The sequence below is a fragment of the Solanum verrucosum genome, unplaced genomic scaffold (genome assembly GCF_900185275.1).
Source record: "Solanum verrucosum unplaced genomic scaffold, falcon-dt-bn FXZP01000236.1, whole genome shotgun sequence".
Lineage (NCBI taxonomy): Eukaryota > Viridiplantae > Streptophyta > Magnoliopsida > Solanales > Solanaceae > Solanum > Solanum verrucosum.
The window spans coordinates 86,869-105,722 of record NW_026020806.1 but is presented as its reverse complement, the minus strand read 5'-3'; the positions used below and the strand labels follow the sequence as shown (position 1 = coordinate 105,722).

The 18,854-nt window shown below is 34.0% G+C and overlaps 1 protein-coding gene and 3 pseudogenes across 1 annotated transcript; all 4 read left to right on the top strand.

Annotated features, from left to right (window-relative positions):
• The first annotated feature begins 4,261 nt into the window (after positions 1-4,261).
• On the top strand, positions 4,262-7,084 carry LOC125813164 (loganic acid O-methyltransferase-like; annotated as a pseudogene).
• A 1,154-nt stretch (positions 7,085-8,238) lies between these two features.
• LOC125813169 (loganic acid O-methyltransferase-like) lies at positions 8,239-10,034 on the top strand (annotated as a pseudogene).
• A 1,265-nt stretch (positions 10,035-11,299) lies between these two features.
• Positions 11,300-11,851, top strand: LOC125813167 (probable calcium-binding protein CML25; annotated as a pseudogene).
• Positions 11,852-15,290: 3,439 nt separating this feature from the next.
• LOC125813183 (uncharacterized) lies at positions 15,291-16,858 on the top strand. The gene is made up of 2 exons (XM_049492669.1): positions 15,291-16,473; positions 16,824-16,858. The coding sequence occupies exons 1-2, from the start codon at positions 15,291-15,293 to the stop codon at positions 16,856-16,858; spliced, it is 1,218 nt and encodes a 405-aa protein (XP_049348626.1).
• Positions 16,859-18,854: the final 1,996 nt, after the last annotated feature.

Below are 18,854 nucleotides of genomic sequence, written 5' to 3'. Positions count from 1 at the left end.
CTTTTCCTTACCCAATCAGATTTAATTCGTTTTAGTAATATTTTAGGGCTCTAATCTGACTAGGTTCAGTTTTATTATCCTAGTTTACGCCTAGGGTTTTAGTTGAGAGTTCAAAAAGAGAAAAGAAGAAGAGAGAAGAGGAGAAAAGAGGAGAGGATCAAGCGTTCGTCGAGATTCGTGTGTGTTGTAGCGGATTTTCGCAATGGGTTTGATCCCTAAGAGGTATGGAAGCTTCCATAATGTTGGGTTAGTTCACCACACGCCAATCATGTTATTTTCAGCGAAATTTCATTCTTGAAGTTGAAAGATTAGAGTTCTTGATAGGTGTTCTTGAATTTCATTCTAAATTTTGTTGTGTTGGGGTTTTGATGATTTCTTGAGATGAAATTTAGTAATTTGAGTGTTGTTTTGAGTATATTAGAGTGTACTTATGTTAAGTAATCGAATCCAAGTGATTGGGGAAGGAACCGTTAGATTCTAGGCGAGTTAGGGTGAGAAAACGAGCAAGGAAAATTCATTGAATTTTCTGGGTTGGGGCCTGGCGCGATGCGCCAGCCAGAGCGCCCCAAACCCTCATCTAAAGTTTAGGGGATGGCGCCCCACGCCACCCATAGCTCTAGGGTCTCCTGCCCCATCCAGTTTGTCGTCGATTACCCCGTTTGAGTTCGTTTAAAGTGCACCTTCACTCCTTTTCGATTCTAACTACTCTAAGCTACTTCTAAACACCTAAAATCATTCCTAACATGATCACAACCTCGAATTCATAATTCAAATTGAAGGTAGAGTTAAGAGTTAAGTTTTTAGAATTCTTTTGAACATTCTAAGAAAGTCCCTTTGAGCCCTTTTGTGGAGTCTTCTTCAACTTCTAGTAACTTGTTTCAAGACTCGAGCAAGTGAGTATGAGAATGATGAGAATTTATTCATGAGTCTACTTTGTCATCACGAGATCCTTCATATCATGAAACATAACTCTTGAATTCATAATTCACATTCAAGAGAGAGTTAAGAGTAAGTTCAAGAAAGCCTTTGAGTTCAATTGTGAATCCTTTGAGATCAACTATCAATTTGAACTAAGCTTTGAGTAAGTAAGTAAGAGAATGAGAAGAGTCACATACATGATTTCCATGTAGTTGTGTAGACCTTCGAGTCGAGTCGTTTATGCCCGTAAATTTCGCATGAACCCCATAAATTGAGGATCATTGAGAGAAGTAGTATCTTCAAGTTTCAAGTCTCGAGTATTGAGTTCCTAATCCCCTTTGAGCTTATATTTCTAATCATGAGACTATTACATGTTACCCATGAAGTCTTTGAGTTGAATTGTTCATGCCCATAATTCCGCATGAACCCTATGAGTCGAGCAGTCATGAGATGAGAAGTATCCTTGAGTCCTTGAGTTGAGTAGTTTATGCTCATAATTCTGCATGAACCCTTTGAGTTGAGCATTCTTTAAATGAGTAGTATCATTGAAGTTCTTGAGTTTCAAGTATTGAGTTCTATCTTTGGTTATTGAAAACCTTGCATTGAGTCGTTCAAGTCCATAATTCGGCGTGAACTATATTTTAAGAAGTCTTTTACAAATGTTTAAACTTTGTTTTAAGACTTAAGCTTAGAAGTTGAGTAAAGAATAAGAGTAAAGTTCATTTTATTTAAAATGATATATGAGAACTAAGTATTCCAAGAGTAAATGTTTTCACATTTAAGATGAGAGGATACTGAGATTTCCAAAAGAGTTTTGAGCAAGAAAGGGAACATCGATTCCAAAATAGCTTTTAAGCTAAGTTTTGAGTAATTGTCTCAAACCAAAGAAAGAAGTTGTTTTAAAATATATGAGCTAAGTATATTTTTGTGAGTAGTATTGAGCCCCGATATGGGGATGCGAGTTCATAGTAACTCAAGTCTCCATAAACCATGTAGCCATCATGGGTATTAATGGGTCATACTTTTTAGATGATCACATAAGTTAAGCTAGTGGATCCACTAAGTTAAGTGTTCTATATGACGACAAAGTATAGGACATTTCTAGCAGCGTGGCAAGACGTTATATCACCACTTAGGCTTATAGTGGTGGTTGTCGGTTAGAGAAACTCCCACAGAAACTATATTATTTTATTATATAAGTAAAATTGAGTTTGTTATTGCATTTTCTTTAACGAACTAAGTTGTTTTTACTGTTTTATAAAGCTTTTCATTATATTGCATATGTATTGTTGCTTTATATTGAGTTGAGTATCCAGAGTTGAGTACCCAAAGTCGAGTATCATATCTTTGAATTGAGTATCAAATCTTTGAGTTGAGTATCTTATCCTTGATGAGTTGAGTATCTTATTCTTGAGTTGAGTTAAGTAAGTTTGAAAAGAGGTAAGTATGTTTCCTTTTTTATCAAGTTTCAAGCTTATGTTTATGCTTTAAAATTTCTCTTACATGCTCGTACATTCCACGTACTAAGCCATTTAGCCTGCATCTTCTCATGATGCAGACACATGTATTCAGGATCATCAATAGTAAATTCGTTGATACATCCGGGAGTTTGAGTTAGCTATGGTGAGCCTCCTTGTTTTCGAAGGATTTCATTTACTTTTCAATTTAGTCAGAATGTCGTGGGTCTTGTCCCGACTTCCATCTTTATCAGTTAGAGGCTTCATAGATAGTCAGTATAGTTGAGAAGTCTGTATTTTTCATGTATTTTATTAAATGTTTTAAAGACTTAAGTTGCCTATTTTATGGCGAGTTGAATAATTTATTTTTATTCAGTTTTCTTTTGAGTTAAAGCTTATGTGTTTAAGTTTCATGAATTTTATTCAATTTTTAAGCTTTTGCATGCTTGAGTTAGTCTTCCGCTTGTAGTCAGCCAGGATGAGGGTTCTCTTGGGGACCAGCAATGATCTTCGAGTGTCGGCCACGTCCAGGGTGTAGGCTCGGGTCGTGACATACAAGCTAGATGATCCACTTCCGAGACTTGGGTTCAAATCAAGCTGGAGTGTTTATTTCACTATTTTTATTTTAAGTTTATCTTAGAGCTCATAATTAAGTTAAGGTAATATCGATGCACCCAAAGTCTTCAAATCATGAGTTCACCTCTGGTTATATGAACTTTCGTTTATATCATGAATATATATTAAACAAGTTGATGACTTGGATTTCGTTGGTTCATTTGGTTCACATGTTAGTTATATGAATTATGATGCAAGTTGTTTATAAGTGAATAATAGTTATAAATAAATTTATGAAAAGATTAAAAGTCGTAAGTTAGGATTTTTTATCTTAAAAGTTGATTACTTCTGATTTTATATTGGAATATTTTTCGTTTTCATGACTTCAACCAACAAATTGTTTTCATAATATAATAATCTCAATTTTATACCACTAAATAGACATCAGATAAATTCATACATTTGAATAATTCAAGTCTATTTTAAAGTGAAAAATGCTTAATTTGTTCTTTAATTATTATTTATAAGAAATAATATTCAATACGAAAAGATCCCACGAGATTTTGTTGTCTCAATTATTCAAGTCGTGTCATCAAGTTATATATTTTCATATATTGCATATTTATGATAATATTCAGATTATTTATCATAAACAATTTATAATAGTAGTATACGTTAGTAATATATATACATATACTTAATTGGTATCTATATACTAGATACAAAATAGTACGTATACAATATACATATACTTCCTCTGTTCCAATTTATGTAGCTTAATTGAAATACAAGATCCAAATTCTAAACATTGATTGTGAATTTGAATTTTAAGTTTTGAAATAATATTTAGATATTTAAAAACAATGTAAAAGTACTATAAATCACAATAATTGTCAAGTAAAAACAATATTTTTTTCATAAGTAAACTTGTTAAAAATAATATAAATATTAAACTATCAAAATAAGCATGAACTCTATGATATTCTATCGGTAAATGATATAAACCATGTGTGTCTCATATTATACCGCAATAATATATTTTAATTGTTATTGTTTTTGTATCTAAGATCTAGAATAAGTTTTTCTTTTTTTTCACTCGGTTCCCGGAGTCTACATTGGAGCCCCGACTAAATTTTAGTATCACACAGTGTAGGGCCCATTTGAGGGTGATGCTCCCAACATGACTTTTTTCATATTCAGGACTCGAACCCGAGACTTCTGGTTAAGGGTGAAGTAACCCCACCACTAAATCCAGAAAGGGTGGAGTTAAAGAGTGAAAAATCCATATATATAAGAACACATTATGAGTGAAGAGAACACATTGAACCAAAATGACAACATCTTTTCCCATGAATGCTGGTGATGATCCTTACAGCTACTCCAAAAACTCCCAATTGCAGGTATTGATTTCTTGTCTTCAACTTATATATATCAACTGTTTTGAGCAAAGGCTCATCTATGTCATCGTCGTATGAGAAAAAGTAAGTCCATATGATTATTTTTTAACTCCGATTTTGTAAAATCATTTTTTTACTTACCTCAATGGTGCATGTTAATTTAGCCTATCCGTTAATAACCAACTGTTTTTAGCAATGCAATTACCCACAATACGAATTAAAATTGATGTTCAATTACGCACACTCCTAAGATTTCCTTCTTACTTGTTGAAACTCCTTGATCTTCGCTTGTGTTAACTACTTATTATTGATAATCTAAATCTCTCAAATTTACGTTTATGTTAAATCGATTAACCAAATTTACAAAAGTTTAGTACGTGAGTTCACTTCGTGAGTTGAATTTTTATTTACCGTTCCTTGTGGGATTCGACCTCAACCTCTCATTGGGTTTATATTGCTAATTGCCTCCTACACGTTGAATTATAAGATAAATAGTTGAGCGTTATCAAAAATCCCCAAACAACTTCTAACACTTTTCAACTGAAGTTTTGGATCAAATGTACTCTTTTTGCTTCTTCTTGCTTATGAACACATGAACAACATCAAGAACTCTCAAATTTCCAACTTCTTCAATTCTTCACGAAATCACCTCACCCCTTCGAGCAAGATACCAAAACTCAATATCTTTTAAACTTGAATTCAACCTAACTCAACAAGACTCACTTGAAATTTCTTCAACGTTTCAAAACTTCCACATCCTTTAATGATAAAATTTTCTCCGCAACTCCAGATCACTTGAAATTTTGAACATAAACTCAAGAAAACAATAGAGAACAATTTTTTTTTTAGAAATAACAACAAAAACACGAATCAAAGCAGATTTTGTGAAATTTTAAGACTAATTTTCATTTTTTTTAATATGGGTGAGTTTTTTTTAACTCCATAAATGATATTAGAATTTTGGTTTTTGCTGTAAAAATAATTAAAATTAATGATGTGGACGAATTTTATTTTTTTTTGATGTGGACGAAATTTGAAAGGTGTTAAAAGTTGTTTGGGGGTCTTGTTGGGGTAAAATATGGTTTTGCAAAACCAAAGGTTAAATATAATGACATGAATGAACATTTTCTCAAACGACAATGACATAGATAAGTCAAATTTTTAACGGATGACATAAATGCATCTTTTCTCAAAGTTCAATAGCATATTTGAGCCTTTTCCCAACTCTAAATTAAGAATTCATCAAGCACCATGATGGGTAATGCAACATTTTGCCTATGGCAGTCCACAAGGGGGTGGCATGGTCTGGATTGGATGACGCATGCATGATGGACTTAGTTAAGAAAAAAATTGTGTCCTTTCTATTACTAGTTGTAGTTTTTGATATAATGGTAAGCGTTTGATCCTAAATGCACACCATACATCAATATATTGTTTGAACAGTTGACAATAAAATGCAATATATTATATATGTCATATTAAATTTACTGTACGAACTTTACCCCCTATAATAGTAAAATAAGTAAATTTTATCTGTTATTGAATGCAGAAAGAAGTGTTAGATAGCGCAAAGGAGATGGTGAGAGATGCGATTATTCAAAAGCTTGACATCAAAATCATGTTATCTTCTTCAAACACATTTCGTATTACAGAGTTGGGATGTTCAATTGGACCAAACACTTTTAGTGCAATGAAACATGTTGTAGAAGCTTTAAAGGAAAAATACAAAAATAATATTCCTGAATTCCAAATATTCTTCAATGATCATGTCACCAATGATTTCAACACCCTCTTTCGATCACTACCTATTGATTGATCCTACTATGCATTTGGAGTTCCAGGATCTTTTCATGGTAGATTATTTCCATCGCGATCAATACATTTTGCTCATTGTTCTACTTCTATACATTGGTTATCTAAGATTCCAAAAGAGTTGTTAGATAAGAAATCTCCATCATGGAACAAGGGTTTGATTCATTATATAGGTGCTTCAAATATTGAAGTAATGAATGATTATGTTGCTCAATTTGAAAAGGACATGGAAATGTTCTTCAATGCAAGAGCTGAGGAAATTGTTCCTGGTGGAATGATGGTTCTAATTTCACCACAGTTTAGTGAACATCTCTTGAAATTTTTCGGTTCTAGTCTTATGGATTTGGTGAACGAGGTAGGTAATTAAATTACTTAGTACTTCATCCATTTCAATTTGTTTGTCTGGTTAACCTTTTAATTTCAACTTTCCTTTTTGATACAGTCAACGTATTTTTAGTTTAAGATCATAAGATTCAAAAGTCTTCTTTACTTTTTTAAACCTCAAATCAAATAACAATCAGACAAACAAGTTCAAACAGAAGAACTAGTTAGATATAGCCATACATTTATAATAATTGAGGTTTCTTTCTTCTTCTTTTTCCACAGGGTAAGTTAGATGAGTCTTTAGTTAACTCATTTAATGTGCTAGTGTATTTTCCCTCAATTGAAGACATGACTAAAGTGGTGGAGAAAAATGATTGTTTTAGCATAGAAAAAATAGAGCTAACATATCCCAAATCAAAGCTTGTGGATGAGGCTGATGCAAAGACTTTAATGATAAACCTAAGGGCTGTTTTAGAAGGACTTTTCATCAATCATTTTGGGAGTAAAATAGCAAAAGAAGCTTTTACAAGGACTATTCTTAAAAGTGATGAGATTTCAGCATGGATGAAAATAAATTACAAGAAAGCATGTCAATTATTTATCGCTTTAAAGCGTAAATGAATTTCTATAGAGGGATGTACTATATATTATATAACTCGATTCTATGGAGTGATGTGATATATCTAATGTACAAGACTCGTAATTTTTTTTATCCTTCCTACTATATTATTTTAGCATTAAATCTTATGTTTGGGATTAATCTTTATCATTTTGATTTTCACTTCATTTTTAGTAGGTTTAGTTTGAAAAAATGAAAACCATTAAAGTGTTGTATTTTTAGGATTTAAATTTTATCTTTATTTTGGTATTTTTATTGACTTTCTTTAAAAAAGAGCCAATAATATTTTGCCACTTGGCGTAAAATTTCATCTTATCCATGTCTAACAATCTTTATATGATGGTACTGTCATAAAATGTAATGCAATGCACATATAATTTGTTGATTACTTATGGAAGGCATTTGAAATAAACTGATGAATCGGATTTGTTGATTCGTCTGGTTCACATATTAGTTATACATATGAACTATAATACAAGAGACTTTGTTGTTTCAATTATAAGAGTCGTCATCAAATTATTTATTTTTCATTATTGCATATTTATATCATAAAATTAGGATGATTTATCTGAATAACCTTTATCCCTTTGCAAAAAACAACATAAATTTTGTATCTTTTATTAATAATTTATAATATTGTATATAAACAATATATAAAAAAATTGGATCCTTCGATCTTTCGGGCCTAAAACAATTAGCTTTAATGGTTTGCCCTTTAAGTCGGCTCTGTAAAAGAGGATCTTATTGGGGCTTGTGCATTGAGTACTTAATGGAATACATGGTCAAATAATAACATAGATAAATAAGGATGCTAAAGAAACAAAAAATATATATAGTGATAAAATTAATTATACTAGAGTAGAAGTAACATATTTATCAGAATTCAGTATCTTCGATTCAAATTATGTAATTATCTTATAAAATTCATTTATAATGTACCAATTAATTTAAAATTCTGAATCCGTCTAAAGTGAAGAAGAAGAAGAAGAATATTAGCCAAAATGACAACATCTTTCCCCATGAATGATGGTAATAGTGCTTATAGCTACTACAATAACTCCCAACGGCAGGTATTAATTTAATTTAATTTAATTTCTTCAATTTAAATTAAAAAAAACATTTATTAACAAAATTTATTAATGTTATGATTATATATATGTAGAAAGAACTTATAGATGCTTCAAAGGATATGGTGAGAGATGCAATTATTGGAAAACTTGATGTTGAAGTCATGTTATCTTCTTCACACACATTTCGTATTATAGAGTTGGGATGTTCAATTGGACCAAACACTTTCCATGCAATGCAACATGTTGTAGATGTTGTAAAGGAAAAATACCACAATATTATTCTTGAATTCCAAGTATTTTTTAGTGATCATGTCGAAAATGATTTCAACACTCTTTTTCGATCACTACCTATTGATCGATCCTACTATGCATCCGGAGTTCCAGGATCTTTTCATGGTAGATTATTTCCATCGCGATCGATACATTTTACACATTCTTCTTGTGCCATACATTGGTTATCTAAGATTCCAAAAGAATTGTTAGATGAGAAATCTCCAACATGGAATAAGGATTGATTCACTATGGTACATCAAATATTGATGTAGTGAATGCTTATATTGCTCAATTTGAAAAGGACATGGAAATATTCTTTAATGCAAGAGCTGAGGAGATTGTCCCTGGAGGAATGATGGTGTTTATTTCACCATTTTCAAGTTATATACGTCTCGTGGAATTTTTCGGTCCAGTCTTATGGATTTGGTAAATGAGGTATGTAATATCTATATTTTACTTGAGTTGAGAGTTTTTTCAGTTTCAATCTTATGAATTTGATAAATAAGGTAAGTAATATCTATATTTTACTTGAGTCGAGAGTTTTTTCGGTTCCAGTCTTATGAATTTGGTAAATGAGGTAAGCAATACTGCATTTGTCCCAATTTATATGACTGACTTTCTCTTTTAGTCGTCCTAAAAAGAATGACACATTTTTATACTAAGTAACAATTTAACTTTAAAATATTCATTTTATCCCTTAATGAAATGATTTCTAGTCACACAAATTTCTATCATTCATTTTAAACCACGAATTTTAAAAGTCTTCTTTCCTTTCTAAAACTTTGTGCCGAGTCAAAGTACCTCACATAAAATAGGACGGAGGGAGTATCTATATTTACTTGATTTGAGAGTTTTTTTTGTCAGTCTTATGAATTGGGTAAATGAGGTTAGTAATATCTATATTTTACTTGAGTTGAGAGTTTTTTCAGCTCTAGTCTTATGAATTTGATAAATAAGGTAAGTAATATCTATATTTTACTTGAGTCGAGAGTTTTTTTCAGTTCTAGTCTTATGAATTTGGTAAATGAGGTAAGTAATATCTAATTTTTTTTTTTTTTATCTTATGATTTGTATGAGGTAATAATATCTAATTTTACTTGAGTTGAAAGTTTTTTCAATTCCAGTCTTATGAATTTGGTAAATGAGGTAAGTAATATCTATATTTTACTTGAATCAAGAGTTTATTTATAAGGGTAAGGCTGTGTGCACACCACATTTGTAATTGAAGTTTCTTTCTTTTTGACATAGGGAAAGTTAGATGAATCTCTTGTAGACTCATTCAATTTGCCAATGTATTTTCCCTCTCCTCAAGACATGACTAAAGTGGTGGAGAAAAATGGATGTTTTAGCATAGAGAAAATGGATTGGCATATCCTAAATCAAAGCTTGTTGATGAGATTGATGCAAAAACTTTTATAATAAACCTAAGAGCTGTTTTAGAAGGACTTCTCATCAATCATTTTGGGAGTAAAATAGCAGAAGAAGTTTGTGCAAGAACTCTTCTTAAAAGTGAAGAGATTTCAACATGGATGAAAGCTAATGGTGGAAAATCATGTCAATTATTTGTCGCTTTGAAGCGTAAATGAATTTCTATGGACGAATCTATCTATATATAGATATTATAGTGAAGATAATACTTTTAGTCGTTGTGATATTAGACTAAGCATGTTTGATATTCAATTAAGCAATATATGTTTGAATTTCATTAGTCAAAGGTTCAAAAATACATACATTGCTTTAATGAAGGTCAAATGTGCTTAGTCTGACTATCACATGAGCTAAAATAGAAATAATGCAATAACACAAGAACTGAACATATTACTTTTTTATATTATATAATTCAGATCCATGGAGAAATTATATGGCACATTTTGTAGGCCAAGCTTTCTATTTGTGTCTAATGTTTTGGATTTTTTTTTCTACTTTTTTTTGGTAGTTGTTTTTGGAAAAATTTAATTTTTTAAAGTTAATGTTCTTAATTAACCTCCATCTAATAATTATTTTTTACTCTTTTATTTTGTTATGATCCATATTTTGTAGGTTGTACCAATAAGTCATTATGTAAACCATTTATTATATTGTGTATCTAAATTTCAGTGATATTATTGAGATGTTTAGCTTAGTAGACATTTTGGTCATAGATTCAAATAGTTTAGTTTTTGTCTTATTTAGAATTTAAATCGGAGGTAATCGGGGAAGAAATTGTGTTCATTATATTTTGAAAAAGAGAGAAGAGCACTTTAATTATTTGAAATTTATAAAGATGGAGAAAAGATTTGAAACGCTTTTTCAAATTAGAATCCAACTTCAATTTCAATTTAAGTTTTTCTATAACAAAACACAAATTTTGAAATAAAGTGAAAAATTATTCAACACAATATCATACAAAATGCATGTAATCTAACAAATGGAGTTTGGAGAGAATTCAAATAATGTGTACACAATTTACCCCTACATCTACCTTAAAAGTTAGAAAGTTGTTTTTGATAGATTGATCTCGATGCAAGTAAAAACACATAAAATAGTTCAAAAAAATGGAAACAACAAAAATATAAAAGCCAATATAAAATACTGAAGAACACACGACATATATTACATATTTTTTTCATGAAGTAGTGTCACCTGACACGTTTTGATCTTTTATAAATCGATCCCTATCTCTCACACTTTTATACTGGCACATACATACATCTCGTCTTCACATGTCCAGAACATGGCCGGTAGGTACGGACGGCATGATTCTCATCGTGCACTCACGCAGCTTCTCTCCGTTTAAACAAAAATCCAAAATAATTTTTCAAATTAATCTCTTTATAATCCTCATAAATCTTCCCCAATTACTAATTTTTCGATAATTAATTCACTATTATTAAAATGGGATTAATTAAATCTCTTTTCAATCGAAAGAAAAAAAATGACCCAACGCCGGCGAATACGCCGCCCGTGAACTCTCCAGTCATGGTAGAAGAGGAGCTACAACAGGTATTCAACAAATTCGACATCAACGGCGACGGAAAAATCTCGTTTTCAGAACTGGGTTTCATCATGGCCAGTTTAGGAACCGCTGTAACGGAGGAAGAATCGATTGAAATGATTAACGAAGTCGATGGGGACGGAGATGGTTCATCGATTTGCGTGAATTCATCGAGCTTAACACGAAGAACATTGATTCCGACGAAGTTATGGAGAATTTGAAGGATGCTTTCTCTGTATTTGATGTGGATAAAAATGGATCGATCTCTGCTGAAGAGTTGCAGAAAGTGATGAAGAGTATTGGGGAAGAATGTTCACTGGATGAGTGCTGGAAAATGATCGGCGGCGTCGATTGTGACGGCGACGGGATGATTGATTTTGAGGAATTTAAAGTTATGATGATCGGGAAAAGAAAAGAATTAGAGATTTGATTTGGCTTTGTTAGAAATTATGTTAGTGGTTTAATGGATCGTTAAGTGTGCGATTCGATATTTTTAAAGTTCGATTTTGATAATTGAAAATACTTCAGCATTTAATTTGTATTTATGACGATTGATCGACCTACCCAGTGCTCGTAGAAAACTTATCTCAAATCTCATATTCAAATATTATGTTCAATTGTTCATCATAAACCTTTACTTCTTTTTTTTAATTAATATTTCGAAGAAGAAATGTTTTCTACTTTCATATTTTTTTCCATCTCCTCCTTCCTTTGTCTTTGTATATAGTTCATCCTTGACCTTCTTTTTCGAACTCGTTAAAACCGAAACATCCGCCATGAATACACTCAAAGTAACCTATTCGAGGTTCGCCCTTTGTATTGTACCGCTTGGAAAGAGGCTCGCTAGCCTTTTTCTTTCCCTACACCTAAAAGTTGGACGAACTAGTGACTTTAAATTGAACCTTGAGACTTTGCCTGCCTCTCACCTTTCTGTTCATTGACAGGAAAGACTATGAATTAAGAACATCTCTAAACTTGACGTAAATTATTTGTTGTATCCGCAAACTACTAATAGCCTTAAAAACAATTTTTTACTTGAATAACTAAACTTAGATCCACCCTCAATTGTCACATGACACAGTAAATAGTTTCAAACTCTCGTAAAAGCATGAGGATCTTACTAAAAATTTGAGAAAAGCATCAAAAACACTTCTAAACTTAACGAGAATGTAGAAATATATTTCACTCATATTAAAGATCGAACATTATTTTTAAGACCGTCCATAGTTCGGACTTACGAGTTCAGAAAAACACTATCTCCCCTTTGAGTTTCTGTTATCACACTTTACACTCAAATCAGCAAAAATGTCAAGCAAAATGATGCTAATGGCTAACTCCTTAACACACGTCCGTCCTCTCACTTGCGCCGCCGCCGTTTACCCATCACGGCTAGTGTCACAACCACCGGACCTCATCAAATGGGTGAAAATTGAAGGTGGGTTTGTTCACAAATCCATTAAAATAGCACAAGGTGATTCCTTTGGCCTTGGATTAGTTGCTTCTGAAGATATCCCAAAAGGGTCTGATCTTATTGCCTTACCTCAACATATTCCCCTCAAATTTGATGGGTCTTCTTCAGAATCAGAAAATTCCCATTCTGCTTTGATTAAATTAGCTCAGCATGTTCCTGGTAAGGGGTTTTCTTTCTTTTTTATGTTTCTTTTTCATTATCTCGATTTCGCTTTGTTCAAGTTCAGTTTCCATAGGTTTTAATGATAATTAGATTGTTCTTTAATTTATTCAAGCTGAATGTGAAGTATGAAATGCACCATTGGTGTGTGGCTTAGGGGTCGATGAGGTAGGTTGAGAACCGTGAGGTCTTAGCAGAGGATTTCTTTCCATCCGTGGGAAAAGAAATTAGTTGAGGTGCGTGCAAGCTGGCTTAGATAGTATTAGTGTTAGCCACCACAACTCGATTTGGATATTAGTTGAAGTTGACCTTATATAATCTTTTGTATCCATTTTCGCTTTGTTTAGGCTGAGTTTCCACGGGTTTTAATGATAATAGATTGTTCTTAAAATGTTCAAGCTGAATGTGATAATATGAACCACCATAACTCTCTACTTGGATACTAGCTAAGGTCGACTCTATATAATCTTTTGTATCCATTTCGCTTTGTTTAGGCTGAGTTTCCGTAGGTTATAATGATAATCAGATTGTTCTTAAAATGTTCAAGCTGAATGTGAAAATGTGAACCACCACAACTCTTAGTTTACTGAAAGCATGTAGTACTTCTAAGGGTGTGAACTAGTGGTTAATGAAGTTGGGAGAACCATGAGGTCTCGGGTTCAAATTCCAGCAGAGGTTTAAAAAAGTTAGGTGGTGTTTTTTTCTATCTACCTAAGGCTTGGTGGTGGAGTTACCCGGTAGCTGGGCGGGTTGGAGGTAGCAGGTATTCAGTTGAACTAGTCGAGAAACTCGTGCAAGCTGGCCCGGACACCACCATTATTGAAAAAGTTTTCATTTTTATCAATCACATTAACAAAAAACTTGTTGAGGTTCACTATATAGTCCTTTGTACCATTCCCCACTGTCCAGTCCAATCTTGTAGGAAGTTTCATGATGATTAGACTATTATTTAGCTGTCTGAAAGTCTACATACCCCAACTATTATCCTTTATCCAGGCTAGGGACGGACTATGCCTTGTGAAGCTCACATAGGGTGAAGTCAAAGGCTTGCCTTTCTCTACAAGAGAAAAAATGGAAAGGTCCCGTTGTAGATTCTTTGATTAGTGGATTAACTATGGTTGGTTTGTGTTGTGCATTGTACATCTGAATGAGTTGAGTATCGGATGTGGGGATTTTTGAATATCAATTCTGCTAACTTTGGCGATGACATTTGGTGGAGTAAATGAAGTACTGTATATTGTAGTGGGGACTGGGGAGGCTTATTTGTAAGATATATAGATAACGGTGGAACCTCGAGCTAGTTAAGAAATAAGAGGAGTACTGTTTTTGCTTTATGTACTAAATCATTAGGGGAGTGAAATGTTACAACTTACAATTGTAGGCAATAATTCATCTGAACAAGAAGAGGATTGTGATGAAATATACACTAGAAAGCAATGACAATCATGATAGCGAGAAAAGAAAGTACAGCATATGTCATATTTTTTGGCATGTTAATGTGAGATACCATGTCCCAGTTGTCCCTTGTCTGAACCTTCCATGATCGGCTGCTGATCCGTACAACATATGTATTAGCAAAATGAATATGCTTACTGTCGCGTGCAATTCAGATAGATATGACTGTAATTGGTGATTGTATGATGTTTGATCGTCTGCTAACATGTATAATACCTTATACAATTGGCATATTCTTATTTATACAATTATTTTCTTAGACGTTCTAATCTTGTCACCAGAACTATCTTTAAATTCAAATTAAATTGAAACTTTCCAGATTGTTGCAGCTTGATAAGATTAGTTAGTTTTAGTGTACTGTTCAATTCACAGAATTAGTTAGTTAGTTAGTTAGTTAGGAGTCACAAGTTTACAATTCATAGTTAGTTGAGTTTGTTAGAGAACTATATCAGTGTGTATATATGCACATACATTGTATTGGTTACAGTTCAGTTTTCACATTCTCAATAATATCTTTTCTCTTCTTCTTCTCTGATTGTTGGTGAAAGCTCAACCTCCATTAATGGAGGAAGTATATTGTTTTGCAGCTTATGCTGCTGGTTTTGTCATGGTATCAGAGCAGTGAGATTCCTGCTCCTCTCTCTCATCGTGAACATTGTATTCAGTTCGATTTGCCGACATTTTCCTCCCTGACTTTCTCTGAACGATCTCACTATCGTTCCTCTATTTTTTTTTGTTTCGAATTTGCTCATTGTGAGTTCATCTTCATAATTCTTCTGTAATTGCATTCTCCTTCATATTCTTCTATGGGAGACGCTCCAGGTGACGCGACTGCTAACAACACTTCAACTCGATTGGATTTCAATAGCCCATTCTATTTGCATCCCTCAGAGAATGCAGGTTCTGCTTTACTTCCTGTTGCTTTTGACGGAACTAGCTACAGGTCATGGAGACGAGCAGTTCTTAGGGCTTTATCTGTTAAGAGTAAAACTGGATTTATAAATGGAAAAATCGTGAAGCCAAACTCTGCAGATCCAATCTTCATGCAGTGGGAAAGGTGTGATGACATGGTGACCTCTTGGATTTTAAATTCTCTATCACCAGATCTGCGAGATAGCTTGCAATATGTCAATAATGCTAAGGAGCTTTGGGAGGAGTTGGAGGATAGATATGACCAAACTAATGGCTGCAAACTCTATCAACTACAGAAGGAGATAAATGACCTTGTGCAAGGTAATTTGGATGTCACTGGTTACTATACTAAGATGAAGAAGTTATGGGAAGAAATGAACACTCTTGATATCAATTCTCAATGCACTTGTGTGTGTATTTGTGGTGGAAAAACTAAGATGCATAAGGCTGAGCAAGATAGAAGACTTATACATTTTTTGATGGGCCTAAATGAGATGTATACTGCTGTACGTGGAAACATCCTCATGATGTCTGATCTACCAACTATGGCACAAGCATTTGCCATTTTGTCACAGGAGGAAAGGCAAAGGGAAATGAAGCCTCCTAGTCACATGGCCTTGGAATCCACCTCTCTAAATGCATCTGTGTCACCACAATACAATGCAGGATCCAAAGGCTTTAATACGAACTACAATAGAGGAGGTACAGGCAGAGGTGCAAGCAGTTCCAATAACAGCAGTTCTAATACTTTCAGGGGAAATTCCAGTACTGGGAACAGGTCAAATTTGTTCTGTGAGTACTGCAAACGAATTGGACACACTAAGGATAGGTGCTATAAGCTTCATGGTTATCCAACCAACACAAAAGCTCCAAGAGGAAAGGGCTCAGGATCTGCAGCAAATGTGCATGCCTCTGAGGATGATAGAGGCCAGTGTGAGGAAACTACTGAGCAGGAAAGACAAATTCCATTGAACCTGTCCAAAAGTCAGTATGAGCGGCTACTTAATCTACTTGGAACTCTGCAAGTTGGATCTGATTGCTCAGGAAGCATGGCAGGTGGATCAGTGAACCTAGCAGGTATACTTGCTTGCTATTCTTCTATAAATGAGATAGGTGATTTGTCATGTAAATGTATTAGATTAACTGCTGGCTCTTGGATCATAGATTCAGGAGCATCACACCACATGACTTACACAAAAGATGCCCTTACAAACCTTAGAACACTACCCTATCCTTTCCTCATTACATTACCAAATGGATACAAGGTTAAAGTGACTGAAATTGGTGATGTTTGTTTGACTTCTACACTGACTTTGTACAAAGTTTTGTTTATACCTAGCTTCAAGTTCAATTTGATATCTGTTCACTGTTTAGCTCTTCAACTCAAGGGAATAGTTAGCTTTAACAGCTCTTCTTGTTTACTGCAGGGCCCTTCTCTGAAGAGCCCTCTGGCACTTGGTAAGGCCAAGAATGGTCTGTATTTTTTCTGTCCAAAATGTCACAATTGTCCACCTGCAGATGGCAATATTGGTTCTCATGTCAGATGTCAACCCGTTTCTTCTTTTAACTACTGTAAGATAGCTTCTGTTGGAAATAAATGTCAAAGTCCATCTGAAAATGTAAAATACTTTCATACCATCAATAAAGAAGCTTGTGTTGTTGATCATATTTTATGTTCTGCTGTTAATTCCTCTTCTGGTACTGACTTTACTCACGTTCATGACACTGAATTTTTATGGCATGCTAGATTGGGACATGTACCTTTTGTAAAAATGAAAACTATCTCCACCATACCTCTGAACTTTTCCAGTAAACAACCCTTCACTTGCACAATATGTCCTATGGCTAGACAAACTAGGATGCCCTTCCCAGAAAGTACAACCACAACCAGTACAATCTTTGAACTGCTTCACATTGACTTATGGGGACCATACCACACACCTACCCATGATGGTCACCATTATTTCTTAACTATGGTGGATGACTATAGTAGGTCAACCTGGACACAACTGCTAAGATGCAAAAGTAATGCATTGCAGACCATAAAAGCCTTCATTTCCCTTATAGAAAATCAGTTCCATACCAAATTGAAAATTATCAGATCTGACAATGGTCTGGAATTTACAAGTACTGAAGCAACTAATTTCTTTCAAGAAAAAGGTATAATACACCAAAGATCATGTCCTTATACACCACAACAAAATGGTGTGGTTGAAAGGAAGCACAAATATCTCCTTGAAACAGCAAGGGCACTTCTATTCCAATCAAAACTGCCTATGAAATATTGGGGAGAGTGTGTCCTGACAGCCACATATCTTATTAATAGGCTACCTACTAAACTCTTACAAAACAAGTCCCCATATGAACTACTATATCAAAGAACACCAACTTACTCCCACCTTAGAAGTTTTGGATGCCTTTGCTTTCCAACTACCTTGAAAACTCATAAGGACAAGTTTGAACCAAGGGCAACACCACATGTCTTCATTGGATACCCTTTCAATACAAAAGGCTACAAGGTCCTCGACTTGGCTACCAAAAGAATTCATGTGTCCAGAGATGTTATTTTTCATGAAGCTGTTTTTCCTTTTGTTACTGCTCCTGTTGGTTCCACTTTTAGTTCTGTCTTGAAATCCCTTGTAAGCCATTCTGATACATTACCTTGCATGCCTAGTAAAGCAAATAATTTTGTTAATGATGAAGTGTTGAATGATGACACATTAGTTGAAGTCACTACTAACCATGTCTCCACAAATACTAATGCACAAACTACTGAACCTACAGTCCTTATGTCTCCACCTAGACCTATCACTAACACCTCTACCCTTGTTGATGCTCCACTTGCACCTAGAAGATCAACTAGGCACCTTCACACCCCAAGTTACCTGAAAGACTACACTTATACAATACCTAACTTGTCTTCTTCCACTTCTGATCCACACCACTCACTCACATCTTTCATTTCTTACCCTGATCATGTATGTTTCACTAGTCTGTGTCCTAGTAGTCAGCAGTTGATCAATAATGTTTCACATGATATTGAACCTTCTTCTTATGAAGAGGCAATTTTGAATCCTGCCTGGCAAGTGGCAATGACACAGGAATTTGATGCCTTGTATGCAAATGACACTTGGGAACTAGTTGGTTTGCCTAAAGGGAAGAATGTTATTGGGTGTAGATGGGTGTACAAGATTAAACACAAGGCAGATGGTAGTGTAGAGAGGTTCAAGGCCAGATTGGTGGTAAAGGGGTACACTCAGCAGGCTGGAGTAGATTATAATGAGACATTCTCACCTGTGGTAAAGATGACCACTGTTCGGACTCTGATTTCTTTAGCAGTCAAGAGAGGCTGGAACATGTATCAATTGGATGTTAACAACGCTTTCCTTCATGGTGATTTAAATGAGGAAGTTTACATGGCATTACCACAGGGACTGGCAGTGGACAGTAGTAATATG